The 15666-nt window shown below is 42.5% G+C and overlaps 1 protein-coding gene across 1 annotated transcript in view; it reads right to left on the reverse strand.

Moving 5' to 3' along the window:
- The window catches only part of OBSCN (obscurin, cytoskeletal calmodulin and titin-interacting RhoGEF), a 118228-nt gene that overhangs the window by 54832 nt on the left and 47730 nt on the right, over positions 1-15666 (reverse strand). Inside the window, exons 34-49 of the mRNA XM_053468302.1 lie at positions 15160-15426; positions 14542-14811; positions 13857-14123; positions 13507-13773; positions 12009-12275; positions 11000-11266; positions 10329-10595; positions 9902-10168; positions 7833-8099; positions 7317-7583; positions 5730-5996; positions 4876-5142; positions 3976-4242; positions 2742-3008; positions 1760-2026; positions 828-1094 (exon numbers count right to left, since the gene is read on the reverse strand). Of these exons, the coding sequence (XP_053324277.1) occupies positions 828-1094; positions 1760-2026; positions 2742-3008; positions 3976-4242; positions 4876-5142; positions 5730-5996; positions 7317-7583; positions 7833-8099; positions 9902-10168; positions 10329-10595; positions 11000-11266; positions 12009-12275; positions 13507-13773; positions 13857-14123; positions 14542-14811; positions 15160-15426 (4275 nt within the window). The remainder of the gene's footprint in view (positions 1-827; positions 1095-1759; positions 2027-2741; positions 3009-3975; positions 4243-4875; positions 5143-5729; positions 5997-7316; positions 7584-7832; positions 8100-9901; positions 10169-10328; positions 10596-10999; positions 11267-12008; positions 12276-13506; positions 13774-13856; positions 14124-14541; positions 14812-15159; positions 15427-15666) is intronic.

Consider the following 15666-nt stretch of genomic DNA (forward strand, 5'->3'; position numbering starts at 1 on the left):
ATAGCTACGTGCAAGTCCTAATTAACAAAAAAAAGGCTAAAAAAAAAAAAAAAAATTACATTTAGTCTATGCAGGCATTTTTCAAAGACCTTTTATGTAAATGTTGTTGATGCTTTAGGTTTTTTTAGAATTACGTTGTCTTTAACATTTTTTTGGTCTTGAATATTAAATACATTATGGACATTTCTCACAACGGTTCATTTTTGAAGTAGACAAATATTTTTTTACCCACCCCACCATTTTCTATTCCAAGTTGATTTCAGATAAAATATGGAGGCCTTTACGCAAGTGGAGAGTAATATATTCCTATTAACTCACATTGTAGAGATTTGTATAAAAAAAAATGTAAATAAAAATTTTATTTGGCAAATAAAAACATCTAATAATATAATGAATATAAGGAAAAGGGTAACGTTGCCAGTGTAGTTTTCTCTAGTGTTGCCTCGTCTCGGATGATTATTTCTTATTATAAAAATTGTGTATTTACATTGCGTCCCACCTGCAGCTGTCATGTTAAAAGCCTTGGCCCAACCAACCATGGAAGGCTCAAAGAACCCCATTCTTTTCACTGGAAGTCAGGTAGAAGTCGCCCCTCTAAAACTCTACAAGAAGGCCAATTTTGCCCCAAAATGTGAGCATGGCTTGCCCTTTTCAGTAGAGTTTCAGACTCATTTTGCTCTTCTAAGGTATGTGGAAAATAAAAGAATGATGACGGTCAACGTATCTTCCTCCGCTAAGTAGACATATTTTATAGGACATTTCTGGGCCGTTTAACGAGGCTTCGGCATAAATCTTCATGGAAAAGAAGAAATAAAGGAAATCGTTACCGGTCACGGTTAGGTTGCCAGTCGTCTGCTTTTCTCCGCACGCGCAGGTGTAAGAGCCGGAATCCCCCAGCACAAGGTTACGGATCAGCAGCTCGGCGGTGGTCCCTCTCTGCTCTGTTTTGTATTTATCTCCAGGTTTTAGCTCCTGGGCTCCCTTCATCCATTTCACAGAAGCGTCCGGTTTACTGAGCTGACAACGTAGAGTTGCTACGTCCCCTTCCGTCGCTTCAATGCTCTTAAGTTCTTCTTCAAAAAATGCAGGGATGGCTAAAAAAAAAATGGAAAAAAAATGAATTCCTATAACAGTTTAGAGATAATTTTATCATGGCGTCCTTCCCAAACCAAAGGTGATTCCAAGAGCAAACAATCCAGAAAAATAAGTTTTCTAACCATTTATGTTTTTCTATTTGTAAAAAGTTTGGACGCGTCATCAATTTTTTTGGTTTCCATAGAAACTCCACTGACCCAAAACTAAGGCTTTCCTTAGTTAAAAGGTCCTGGGATATAATATTACAGCCTGGCGATCCACAATAAAGGATGGTGGCCATGATGGGGCAGCTCGGGGCACTGTGTTGGGTCAGTTTAAAGCTAAATACCTGCATATGTTTTGGACCAAAGTATAATAATCTATGAAGGCTTTATGAGATGTTAAAATGATACAAATAACGATACAATAATGATAAACAACTGGATAATTAGAGTGTGTCTGTTAATTTTAACGAAGCGTCTAATCAAGAGCATCATGAATATTTGGGTGAATTTGGTCGAGGTGAGAAGACAATGAGGACGGGGAAATAGGAAAAGGACTGGAATATTTCAGTTCAGGAATAAAATTATAAGGCTGTATCCCGAAATAAGCCATCTTCTCAAAACAGCCAAACAGAGCTGTTATTTTTTGATATCTCAAAGAGGAACAGAAGACTTTTTTTTACCGTTGACTTTCACCATGGCAGAAGATTTCTTGTCGCCGCACACACATGAATATTCGCCCGAATCCTTCACGTCGGCGTTACAGACGGACAGCTCAGCGGTCGGGCCGTCTTGCCGGAAGACATATTTGTCGCTGGCTCTGAGTTTGCTTCCGTTCTTCTTCCATTCCACGGGAATGCTGGCTTTATTCACCACGCAGCGCAGGGTGACCGCGTCGCCTTCCGTGACCTCCACGTCCTTCAGTTCCTCTTTGAAAATTATGGGCAAAGCTGGAAGCATAAAGTTTTCAAAGAGCGCAATAAATACACAAGGTTCTCCAAAAAAAAATATGCATGACCCTATTAATCCTCTAGATTGTAAACTTGCGAGTCAAGCTTTCTTTACCTGACCTAATCGGTTCATCTTAGTCTGTCGGTTCGCGTTTTGAATGTAGGGACTATAAGAAGTGCTGCGGGAGCTGTTGGTGCTTTATAAATATAATATTATAATCATTTGTATAAATATTTCCCCAAAGGTCCCTATATAAAACAGCTGACTTTTATGTACTTCACTAAAAGTACCATAACGTGGTTTCAAATAATGGATTCCTTCACTATTTTTAATGTCTAGAAGTAGAGAAATTACTAAAACAGTGAAAAAAAAATAAATATATATATATATATATATATATAAGCACATGACTGGGATACATTAGACACCTTAGACCTAATTAATTAATTAAAATGCTCAATAATTCCATATTCTTTCTCTCTGAAATAATGTAACGGTAAAATTAATTAAAAATAATTTTAAAAAATTGTAAAAATAATAAAAAAATAAAAAAAAAATATTTAAACAACCTGAGTAATTTTGGATGATTTTACAAATTAGTTTTTTTTCTTCAATTTTAGTAATCTTTGGTAAGACTTTCTGCTCATTTGATTAAAAGGAGACTGCGTTTTTCAGCATTTTAACGTATTCTGTATGTAAAAGAAACAAGGTTACCGTGCACAGTTAGCGAAGCGGACGTCTTCTGTTCGCCGCAGACACACATGTAGGTTCCCTTATCGGACGTCTCTACGTCACTGATCACTAGCTCTACGGTACAACCGTCCTGTCTCATTTCGTATTTGTCTGTCGGTTTGAGATCTTTCTCTCCTCTCTTCCACTGCACGGGGGCCGACGGCTTGGTCACCCCACAGCGCAGAACGGCCTTCCCCCCTTCCGTAACTTCAACGTTTGTCAGGCCAACGTTGAAGCGAGCGGGAAGTTCTAAAAAAAAATAATTGGAAATTTGCAAAATTTCAAGCATTAAGTCTCGTGAGTTGTTCAGATATTTGAAATATTAATTCGTAAATATTCATAGAACTTCAACATCTTACAGAAAATTTTTATTTCTGAATTACTATTTGTGAAATTGAAATAATCACAAATCAAAATATATATGGGGAAATGGAGAGATTACGGGAATAGTAAAGCATACATTTTTGAAAATCCCATTAAATTAGAAATATTTGTATATATGTGAGGGAACGGAGAGATTACAGTAAGAGTAAAGCTTACATTTTTTTAAAAATGTTAAATTTCATTATAAAAATATATATGGGGAAATGGAGAGATTACGGGAATCGTAAATCTTAAATTTTTGAAAATTCCATTAAATTCTAAAATTATTTATATGGGGCAACGTCAATTTAATTATAAAAAATATATATATATATGGGGAAATGGAGATTACACAAATAGTAAAAATTACAGGAATAGAAAACCTTATTTTTTAAAAATTCCATTAAACTATAAAAATATATATATGGGGAAATGGAGAGATTACAAGAATTGTAAAGCCTATGTTTTTGAAAATTTCCCAAGAAGCTTATAGTCTAATAATTGCTTGCGGCAGATCCTATCAGGTAGAGCGGAACAATCTTGTCGCCATCTTGCAATGAGCCACGTAACAAAAGAGGCGTGATGATGTCATGGGAAGGAATAATCACGTACATCGTAAGAACAGGAAGTTAAGATGGCTGCTCGTCTTGTATACATGGTACAGACTATAAAATGACTATTTTAATCCACAAAGACCATTAAACTGGTTTATTTTGCCTATAAAACCTCAAAATATAAGATTACGGGAATGTAGCAGGCTCGTCCTAATCTCTGAAGACCTGACAGAGCTGATACTTAACATGGATGGCGGCCGTTGGAAGTAAAAGATACAGGGCATGGTATAAATGTTTACCCGTCACTGTTAAGGTTGCTGTAGTGGCCTCCTCTCCACAAACACACGTGTAATTCCCAGAATCCTTCAGTTCCAGATCGCTGATTATTAGTTCCGCTGCGACCCCCTCCTGTCGCAGTTTATGCTTTTTCCCGCCTTTAAGGGTTTCGTGACCTTTCCTCCATTCCACCTTGGCGTTGGGTTTAGTCATCTTACAGCGGAAAGCGACGCTCTGACCCTCGACCTCTTCCTTATTTTTTAATCCCTCTTTGAAAAGTGCCGGCAATTCTAAGGAAAGCAAAAGAACGGAGCAGCTGAAACGCACGGGTCAAAAAATATAAGAAATAGGTTTTTGAATCAGAATTTTTTTTTTTAAAGAAAAAAAATGTAAGATTTCAGGATGTTCTCTGAGGTCACCACCTATTCCGTCTTGGGGAATATAGTTAAAAAACATGAGGTAGATAGAGAAGGTAGATAATGGAATCAAGGCAAGGAAACATTGGAAGGCCAATGGAAAAAGATATCGAAGAACATAACAGCATACGCCAGGGCCTTACTGGGGATGATGAATAGACCCTGGCACTTTAAAGATGGTGGCCCCCAAATGACATAAGTGCTGCCGACGGCTGGATATGAGAGGCCGCGTATCACATTTTTTATGCTAATATGACAGGACATATCCAGTCTATGAACAAATAAACAGAATTATACGCCGGTCTGCCGCTGGAGTACGGATCGCCGTCGGCAACCGGCCTACCGAGTATTTGTAAAGTGCGCCAGATGACCAGTCCGGGCCCGATAAACTAGAAATGGGAAAAATATGTTTTTTTAAAAAAAATAACACAGAAATCACTATTATGGGTTTGTTTGTTTTTTTTAAAAAGAAAAAAGCTTTTTCCGTCCGCGGAACACACGAGTTACCCTGCACTGTCACGGTTGCTTTGGTTTGCTGGTCTCCGCATACGCACGAATAGGTTCCGGCATCTTTCAGTTCAAGGTTCTGAATTTTCAGTTCGGCGGAACCCCCGTCCCGCAGCATAATGTATTTGTCACTTGCTTCGAGCGCTCGATTTTCCTTTTTCCAAGAAACGGTTTCGTCACACTTGTTCAGCTCGCAACGCAAGATGGCGGTCTGACCTTCTGTCGCCACGTCATCTCTCAATTCTTCCACGAAAATTACAGGGAGCGCTATAAATACAAAGTATTGGTAAACATTGGGGTAACAAAAAATGTCGAGGGCCACTTTTCGGTATAAACGCCCGTGGGAATTCGGTATTTGCTTATGGATCAAATAACCCCAAGGTGCCGGTTTGCATACAAAAAAAAATCCAGTGATCATTTTGGCAATTGGTTATTTGAAAATTGAGCTACATAATTTTGAAAGAGAGTAAATGTTAATGTCACAGAAGCTCAATAAAGTTATTTTGTACCATGTCCAAGGAACGTTAAGAAAGCAGCCTGTAATTAACAAGTTGCAGGCTGCTTTGTCTCAATGACCAGCAGAAATCAAAAAAATATGTTGGCGCACAAATAATGTTTTCCTAAAATTCTATTGAAAATGAGTTTAGCTCTTAAGCACTAAAAAGAAAGATATTTAAGGTACTTAAGGCAAAAGGCTGAAACCATCCCAAAATGGTAGATATGCAAAATAAGATGTATTTTCAAAAGGTTACTCTTATAAATCAAGAGGTGAACAGATCCAAACAAAGATCAATGTGGTGTTAGTAGGAAATCAAGAGTTTTTTGGGTGTTTTTTGTTTTTGTTTTTTTTTTACCAGTCACTGCCAACGAAGCTGACGTTTTCTGATCTCCACAAACACACGTATATTCCCCGGCATCTTGCAGAGTGAGATTGCTGATCACCAGCTCCGCGACAAGGCCTTTCTGGACGGTCCTGACTCTATCGTTTGGTTCGAGAATCTGGTTGCTTTTCTTCCATGTCAGAGAAGCGTTGGGCTTGGTCAGTTCACAGCGGAAGGTGACCGATTGTCCTTCGACGGCTTCCTTGCTCTTTAGCGGTACTTTAAATTGCGGTGGTAAGGCTGGCGTAAAATGAACAGGGCGTTAGGTATCGTCTGGAATCACCAGTCCATGGAATTAAAGACATGATCAACATATGGACATGAAATCCAAAGAGGACACATGACATCAGCATTGGTCCATTTGCTGTCTCTAGCAGAAGCTCTAAAAACTGGAGAAGGTATCTGGTGATACAGAAGGTTTTCTTGCTACATGTTGGAGAACCTCGAACATTCCACTGATGGAGTTTCCCTACATTTAGAACGTTACTCCACAATTCTCCTTGTTTGTCAGACAACTTGAGGTATTCTAGAAAATCATTGAAAAGTCCTTTTTTCCACCAATAACTTATGGAAAAAAAAACCAATAATTTACCGTAACAACGTGAGCTGGAAATCTACCATGATATAATCGTGATAAGGTGATGGAAAACATGCATAAAACATTTTCCAAAACATGCAAAAAGATGGAAGATGAAGACGGAGGAGAACGTGATGGATGATGGTGATGAAGGGGGGTGCTTGAGGACAGACCGCGTGCCAAAACATCGTTTCAGTAACTCATAAGTGATTGTTTGTTTGTGGTGGAGACAGTGAATAAGATGCCAGGGAAATTCTGGGTTATATTTTACCATTCACAGTTACAGAAGCCGTTGTTTGATGATTGCCACATATGCAAGTGTACTCCCCGCTATCGTGAAGAACCAAGTGACTGATAACCAACTCTCCAACACAACCTTCCTGGTTGAATGAGTATTTATCGCTCGGACTGAGAATCTTGTGTCCTTTCCTCCATTCTAGACAAGCGTTAGCCGTTGTCAGCTCACAGCGCAAGGTCACTGTGCTACCTTCAAAAGATCCCTTGCTCCTTAGTTCTTTCTTAAACCTTGGCAAAAGAGCTGACACAAAATTCATCAGAAGAAGGATTAGATCTTAACGCGTTTTTCTTCTGCTGAACAACACAGAACAACCAATAGACTAAGAAACAAAATGATATTTCTGGAAATTATTTAGTTTTGAGGGTAATTTGCCAGTATTCATAGGAATGAATTAATATATGACACATACAGCTGTATGAAAAAAACAACAAAACAAATTGTTGTATAAATGTAAAAAAAAGGTACTTTGGAGGACGGTGTAAAATGTATCCAATTAGAACAGCAAGACGAAGATTTGTAACCAAAGTTTATCAATGAAAAATGGGGGGGGGGATGAGACAATGCGGGAAAGAATGGTAAATGCAAACATTGTGTAAGAATGATGATGAAGAAGATGGTCGTATGTTAGAGGCAAACAAATAACAAAAAGACGCCAAAAAACCCTCAAAATAAAGCATTGTTTTACCATTCACGTTCAGCGAAGCCGTTGTCTTGTAGTCTCCGCACACGCAGGTATACTCCCCGGCATCTTGTAGAACCAGATTGCTGATATGCAGCTCCGCGACAAGACCTTGTTGGATAAAAGTGTATTTATCACTCGTTCTGAGAAGGTTTCCTCCTTTCCTCCATTCCAGGGAAGCGTTGGGTTTGGTCAGCTGGCAACGTAAAGTTACCGAGCTCCCTTCGACGGCTTCCTTGTTCTGTAGGCCTTCCTTAAACCTTGGCGGTAGAGCTAACGGGACGGAATGTAGAAGGCTTAGAAACGTTTGGATGAAACAGTTTACTTAAATACAAAGGGCATGATTCAAACCCACGAGAGGTTAAGATGACAATAACGTGAGATGGTCTGCGAGGGAAACAATGAAGATGATGACAAAAAGAAGGCGAAGAAGAGTGAATGTTAAGATGGAACACAGAAGATGGAAGAACATCCAGACATTTGAGGTTAATGGATGTCTGGACATCAAGACATATATTTTACCATTGATGGTGACGTTTGCCGCTGTCTGCTTGTCTCCGCACACACAGGTGTACTTCCCGGTATCATGAAGGTCCGCGTTATTGATAACGAGCTCAGCGATAAGGCCATCTTGAAGGACCTTGTATTTATCGCTTGGTTGGAGGGTTTTGTCTTCTTTCCTCCATTCTAAAGAAGCTCCAGACTTGGTCAGTTCGCAGCGCAAAGTGACCGAGTCGCCTTCAACGGCCTCTTTGTTCATCAGCTCTTCCTTGAATTCGTGTGGGAGAGCTGGTGTAGGATGGAACATATACATGGGTTGTTAGTTTTTTTTTTGAGGGTAGCTATAACGGAACATGAATTCTCCAAAATAAGCAAGACAACAATATCATCAAACAATATACAAATCATTATTTTGTCCCTTTAGAAATTGGCCAATTGGAAAAAAAACTGAAGTCTTCATAGCCGATCACCATTTGAAGAAAAAAAAATTATTTTGTTTAATTCATTTAATTGCCTTTTATCACTTTTATCAATTGTATGTTTTTCAAATGAAGATACTAAAAGAAAAAACTGATAAAATTAAAATAAACTGTGATATGAATACATATCTAGCATGAACTCTACATCCTATTGGTTACTAGACACAGAGATTACGGCGGTTTAATATTTATTATTTTTAGTTCTCAGCTCACAGTATCTCCTGAGTAAAGGTCTCTCTTTCTCTCTCGCTCGCTCTCTTTCTTCAACAACACATCATTCAGTTGTGATTTCTAGGTTCCACTAAGACAAAAAGGGCCAGTTGGTCTGGGTCCAGGCTTACCTTAGTGGACCATGGTATCGGCCCCTTGGGCTACCCCTCAGCAGATACTTAAGAGTCTAGAAGTGAGGTCATGAGCAAAGGCCTCTCACCTAACGCTCTTTCCTCGCGGTCTGTACATAACCTACTGATGCCAAACTTTAGGAAATGACATTGTATACCGGATCGAGGCATCAGACGGTATCAGAGCCGGCCTTAGGCGTTGTGGCACCCTGTGCGGACTACTCCTCTGGCGCCCCCCCCTCACTGCCCCTTCAAACTACCCGCCCTCTCTGCCCCTTTAAACTACCCCCCCTCAAACTACCCCCCCCTCTGCCCCTTCAAACTACCCCCCCTCTGCCCCTTCAAACTACCCCCCCCTCTGCCCCTTCAAACTACCCCCCTCTGCCCCTTCAAACTACCCCCCCTCTGCCCCTTCAAACTACCCCCCCCTCTGCCCCTTCAAACTACCCCCCCTCTGCCCCTTCAAACTACCCCCCCCTCTGCCCCTTCAAACTACCCCCCCTCTGCCCCTTCAAACTACCCCCCCCCTCTGCCCCTTCAAACTACCCCCCCCCCCTCTGCCCCTTCAAACTACCCCCCCCTCTGCCCCTTCAAACTACCCCCCCCTCTGCCCCTTCAAACTACCCCCCCCTCTGCCCCTTCAAACTACCCCCCCCCTCTGCCCCTTCAAACTATCCCCCCCCCCACTTACCTTGTTGCCGGAGTCCTGCGGTAAGAGCGGGAGGCATCCGTCTTCTCGCTCTGCCGGCATTTCATGTTGAGCGCCGGTATAGTCCGGCGCTCAACATGAGATGCCGGCACCGCGACGGAGTCACGGAGAGTAAGGGGCGCCGAGCGGTTGCCGAGAACTTCGCGAGCAACCGCTCGGCGCCCCTGACCGGGACTTAGATTAAAGCATCGTTTTTTTTTTTTTAAACTTTATTTAACATCAATGATGTTAAATAAAGTTTAAAAAAAAACAAAAAAAAAACCGATGCTTTAATCTAAGTCCCGGTCAGGCGCCCCTGCAACCATGGCGCCCTGTGCGGTCGCACAGGTCGCACACCCCTAAGGCCGGCCCTGGACGGTATACTGACCTCTGGACTATGTATGATTGGGCTGAGGGGGTCCATGATGTGAAGGAGCACTAAGGAAGGCACCCGGAGCACCATTATATTTAAAGAGTTCCCTGTAAACCTTCAGGTGGTGATTTTCTACATTCTATCCCAGACCACTCAGAGCACCCCAATTAATATCCTGATAAATATTGTAGAGGAGGAGACGGCATTACCGGTTACTTTCACCGTGGCTGTGGTTTGCTGTTCTCCGCACACACAGGAATAATCTCCAGCGTCTTCTGGCTCGAGATCCCGTATGATCAGCTCGGACACCGCGCCCTCCTGCCGTATCTTGTACTTTTTGCTCTGTTTTATGGTTCTGTTTTCTTTCTTCCATTGCACCGTGACGTCGGATTTAGTAAGTTGGCAGCGCAGCGTGGCCGCTTCTCCTTCTGTCACCTCCTGATGCTTCAGTTCTTCTGTGAATTGCGCTGGTACCTCTATGGAAAGCACAGGAGAAACAGATGGAAAATTGGGGGGGAAATACACTATATAAAAGGTTAACTTTTTTTCTACAAATGGGAAAAGTTAGTATTTCCTTAAATTTCCCAAGCAGGTTTAATTCCTTGTTCCGCGGTTTGCTACAGTGTATCATCTTACCACAGACTTTGACCCGAGCGGACGTTTGCTGGTCCCCGGTATCACACGTGTAGCTCCCCGAATCCTCCGTCACCGCGTTTCGGATAACCAGCTCCACCTGGGTCTCCTTCTGTATAAATTCGTATTTCTCGCTGGCTTGCAGGACCGTAATTCCTTTCTTCCACACCACAGGGGCATGGGGTTTGGTGATGACACACGACAACGTCACCGAGGAGCCTTCCTCCACGTCCGTGTCCTTCAGGTCTTCTTTAAAGCGAACTGGGAGAGCTTAACAAACGTTTGGTGGAATTAGGGGACGCGATATACGTCTTTGTAAGCAGCAGCTGTGGTTTGTCTGCCCCTTATAAATGTATCAATAAGCAGAGAGATGCATTTTCATGGCATTCGTCACATAAACCTTTCAAATTCTCAGAGGTCCCTTCTTTAAATGTCATGAAAATACCTCTGAAGTCTTGAAAGTCACTCTACATCCAAATCTATGAACTAAAAAGTATCACTAACTGAATATACATCGGCCCCATTCGGCCCCCGTCTAGCCGCCCATCTCTCCTGCTGTAGAGACTCAAACCTTAATCAGTCGTTGGTCTCGTCTTAGATTCAGGAACCATATGTCTGCCCCATGCACGTTTAATACCCTCACTGTATGTATATGATGCACACAGACTTCCTACCGGTCACTGTCACATGCGCTGTGCTTCTTTGGTCTCCTGTGTCACACGTGTAGTCCCCGGAGTCTTCTGGCTTGGCGTTGAGGATGGAGAGTTCAGCCACTGTTCCTTGCTGCTTAATGTCATATTTCTCGCTGGGCTCGAGGGCTTGCTCTCCTTTGGTCCATCTGACGGGGGCGCCGGCCTTGCTCAGCTCGCAGTGCAGTTTCACAGAGACTCCCTCCTTGACTTTCTCGTTCCTGAGACCGCGTTTAAAGAGAACCTGCACAGCTGTAAAAAAAAGAAAAAAAGATCACAAATGGTTGGAGAGGAACCTGGAGCGGGTTGCTTCCTACTGCCATAGGGGAAGAAGAGCATATATTTTATAGGTAAAACGTAGGAGATCTATTCAGGTCTATAATAAATTGCTGACTTTATAAGTAGGCAGCGACGGGCTGGTCCAGAGGCTCGGGGGGCAATTGTAAGAATCCAGTGGGGTCACGTAAAGGAGTAAAGGTGGGAGTATGTAAGTGAGAGAGTATGTCTAAGTAATAGTATTTGTGTGTGAGCATGAATGTGTATCTGTAAGTTTGTGTAAGAATAAATATGTATCTGTGTGTGTGATAACGAATGTGTATGTCTAAGTGTGGGTTAGCATGAATGTGTAAGTGTGTATGGCAAGAAGTATGTGTTAACATGAGGGTGTAAGTGTGTTAGTGAGTAAGTGTAACTGTGCATGTGTGTTAGGGTAAGCGTGTACGTTTGTTCTGTGATTATGTGTTACAGGGGGCCAAGGGGCCACTTGCCTTTATCGGCTGCCCGGGCCAGAAGCTGCCAGCCCTTCCCTGCTAGGAAGTCAAGTAACTCAGCTGACACCCCACTGTTTTTTGTATTCTCATGCGCGATAGACTCAGTTCTATGTCTGAGACGCTTCGCGGTGCCTGGGGGGCTAAGCTTACCGACCTCCGATGTGTCTCACATGTATCACGCTAATGTCACATTTTGGTCTTTAACAAAGATATTTGCTCCTTACGTTTCACCGCTAGCGTCGCTGTAGACTTTTGCTCTCCGGCCTCGCAGGTGTAAATCCCGGCGTCCTCCTTCACCAAATGATGAACCAGCAACTCCACCTTGTGGTCCTTCACTCTCATCTCATACTTCTCACTCGGTTCGAGGGCTTTCTCGTCTTTCTTCCATTTCACTGCCGCTTTGGGGTTGGATATTTCACATGACAACGTCGCTGTTTCATCTTCCACGGCCTCGGTGCTTTGCAGTTCACGCTTGAAATAAGCCTGCGCGGCTAAAATACACGAATAATTCAACATCTGCATTTAGAGTGACCCTGAACCCAATAAAGTATATCGGACTTTAAATAGATAAATGTAAATAGAGATCATTCACCCGGACCCCACGGCTCAGAATGTTAAGTCGTGTTGTTATCACCTTATCAACCATTGATGGCTCTAGAATCACTTTCATCCTCGACCTTAATCAGTCGTTGGTCTCGTCTTAGATTCAGGAGCTGTATTTCTATCCCATGCATGTTTAATACCCTCACTGTATTACCCTCTACCACTTCTGCTGGGAGGCTGTTCCACTTTTCTACCACCCTCATGGGTATTATGGCCATAAATAGGGTATTATGCTATTTCATATATCGGTGCCAACAATCAGAGGGGCTAAATTTACTTGTAAGCAAACAAGACACTTGATGATCATGGGTTTAATTTGATCAATTAAAAGTTATGTTTTAGTTTTTAATAACATTACGCCTTATAATGCATTTACGGTTACTTTAATAAGAAACAAAACAAATTCAGCCAACATACAAGAAACAAATATAGTATCTCTACACCATTCTAGGGTCTTATTTTCTTTGGAGAATGAGACTGTCATACAGCACAGATGGGGTTAATGTTGTAAATGAATATTGTAGCTGGAAACGGCTGATTTTTCTATGGAATCTCTTCATAGGGGTACAGAGGCCCTTTATCACTCCCATCACTCCTGTGTTCCAACGGCCCTTTATCACTCCCATCACTCCTGTGTTCCAACTGCCCTTTATCACTCCCATCACTCCTGTGTTCCAATGGCCCTTTATCACTCCCATCACTCCTGTGTTCCAATGTCCCTTTATCACTCCCATCACTCCTGTGTCCCAATGTCCCTTTATCACTCCCATCACTCCTGTGTTCCAACGGCCCTTTATCACTCCCATCACTCCTGTGTTCCAACTGCCCTTTATCACTCCCATCACTCCTGTGTTCCAATGGCCCTTTATCACTCCCATCACTCCTGTGCTCCAATGGCACGTTGTGTTAGCTGACCCAAGTTTAAGTTTAAAAGGATAATTGATGGTTAGAAAACCCTTTTGTAATTATGTTACAGCCAGAAATCTCCTTGTTTTCCATGAAAACAGCCGAGTGACCCCAAACTTTTGAATGGTAGCGTATTCACCAGTAAATGTAATGCGTAGGGAAAAATATTTCACAAAGTAATCTGTGTTGAGATATTCTCAGGTACTCATTTACCTTTAACAGCGAGCGAGCCTTTGGTCTGCGCTTCACCAATGTCACATACGTAAGTATCACTGTCTGTCTCCTTTAGGTCATTGATGGTCAGACTGAGGACATTGCCCTTCTGCTTAATTTCATACTTGTCACTTGGTTTGATTTCGGCGCTTCCTTTCCTCCAGGTCGCCGATGCGGCAGATTTTTCCGTCTCACACAGGAACGCCGCCGTTTCCCCTTCCTCCTCTTCAATGTCCGAGATCTCTTTGGTGAAGCGATTTGGCTTTTCTATAAAAACATCAAGAAAAAGTAAAATGACTCAGGCTTCCCGCCGGGAACTTTGCCGTCCTCCAGATGGATCTTTGTCCTACCTGTGATTAGAACGGTGGCTTTGGTCTTGGAGACGCTAGTTTCACAAACGTATTCCCCGGACTCCTTCGACGTGGCTTCATGAATCGTCAACCTGGCCTCTGTCCCTTCTTGGATGAGTTCGTATTTTTGGGTGTTCTTCAACACCTTTCCATCCTTTGTCCACTTTATGTTTATGTCCTGCTTAGAGAGCTCGCATCTCAGGACAACGTCTTCTCCCGCGGTCACCGTCCTATCTTCCAGAGGTTTCGCTATCACGGCCGGCTTTTCTACAACAGAATTTATTAATTTTTTCATTATTGAAAATTGATTTGCAAATAAAGAGTTTTTGTAATAAAATGTATCTATATCTATATATTTATATAATTTCAGATTGGAGGGATTGTCCATCTCAAAACATGGCAGGAAAGCCGCTTAAGTATCATTTTTGGGGGGGGGGGTTGAAGAATCCTCATTAGTGGAGAAACCTTTGTACATCTTGGCAATTTTTAATATTTTTTTGATGCTGTTTCTCAAAATAACAAAGTTCTGGTGGTTTCTCTCGCACTTTGGTTCTCAACATTCCGAAACATTGTTAATAAGTCGAGGTGTAAAATGATACTTTGTAACACGTAGGGCAGAATTCAGAAGGACAATTCAAGAGGAAAAAGGGTTAAATGGAGTTAAAGCCACAGAAGGAAAAGTTACCTTTCACTATAAGCGAGGCCTTGGAAGTCAAATTGCGAGCTGTGAAGACCACTTCACCCGAGTCGCTGGCCCTCACTTCCTTAATGGTGAGCATGTATTTACGACCCTTATTGGAGACCTCAAACCGGTCGTCGTCCTCGATGGTCTGGCCGTTGACGCTCCAGCAGCAATCATCGATGCTTTCGTGAGAAAGGATGCACTCGAAGACACAGCTCTCGCCCTCCTTGGCTTCCGTGGTCCTCAGACGTTTGGTTATTCCGATACTGAGCTCTGAGAAACGAAGAAGCCAAAGTTAAAAAGGGGGAGGAATAACAATAATACGAGAGCGAGAGAGTTTTGATTAAGGATTGACGTATCTACCGATGAAAGAGGGGCACTTCCATTTAAGAGGCGTTCCTGGGGAGGGGGCTTGTGACTTTGTGCCCTATCGCTGGGTATTATCGAGGTTTTTAGGGCTGTAGAACCCTGCGATCCCCTCATACCCAGCAAACATTCCGAGCTCCTAGTAAAGAGGGGCATTAGGGAAGGCAATAGGGGGTATCAGGTGAAGAAGAACCTGGGAAGCAAAGGCCCACAGTGCGATACAGATAAATATTACAATGAGCTGTAAAGCTGTACCTTGAACGCTGACTTTAGACCTTGCGACGTCTGTCCCGATATCGCACGTATACAGCCCCGCATCGCTCCTGCTCAGGTCATGGATAATCAAGCACACGGTTTTCCCGGCCTGCATTTGCTGATATTTGTCGCCGTTGGGTAAAATCGCGTCGTTTTTCTTCCACACTGGCTTGACTTTGGGTTTGGAGACTTCACACTCCAGGGTTATAATCCCACGTTCTTCCCCAACCGCGTCGTCCAGGGACTTCATGAACACAGCTGCCTTTTCTGGGTGCAGAAGATACAACCGACACACCTCACAATGACACAACTTTTAGCAACAGATCTTAGCAACCAGCCATTACAAACTATTAACCCCTTAAGGACAATGGGCGGTCCCTAAACCCACGGAAAACAATGCATTTTGAGCCCGTACATGCCTTTGTCATTAAGGGGTTAATAAGAAAACTGATGGAATCTCAGATCACAATATATTTCTATTAAAAGAAACTACATTCACTATGTTTA

Source organism: Spea bombifrons, chromosome 5, assembly GCF_027358695.1.
Source record: "Spea bombifrons isolate aSpeBom1 chromosome 5, aSpeBom1.2.pri, whole genome shotgun sequence".
In the NCBI taxonomy this organism is placed as follows: domain Eukaryota; kingdom Metazoa; phylum Chordata; class Amphibia; order Anura; family Pelobatidae; genus Spea; species Spea bombifrons.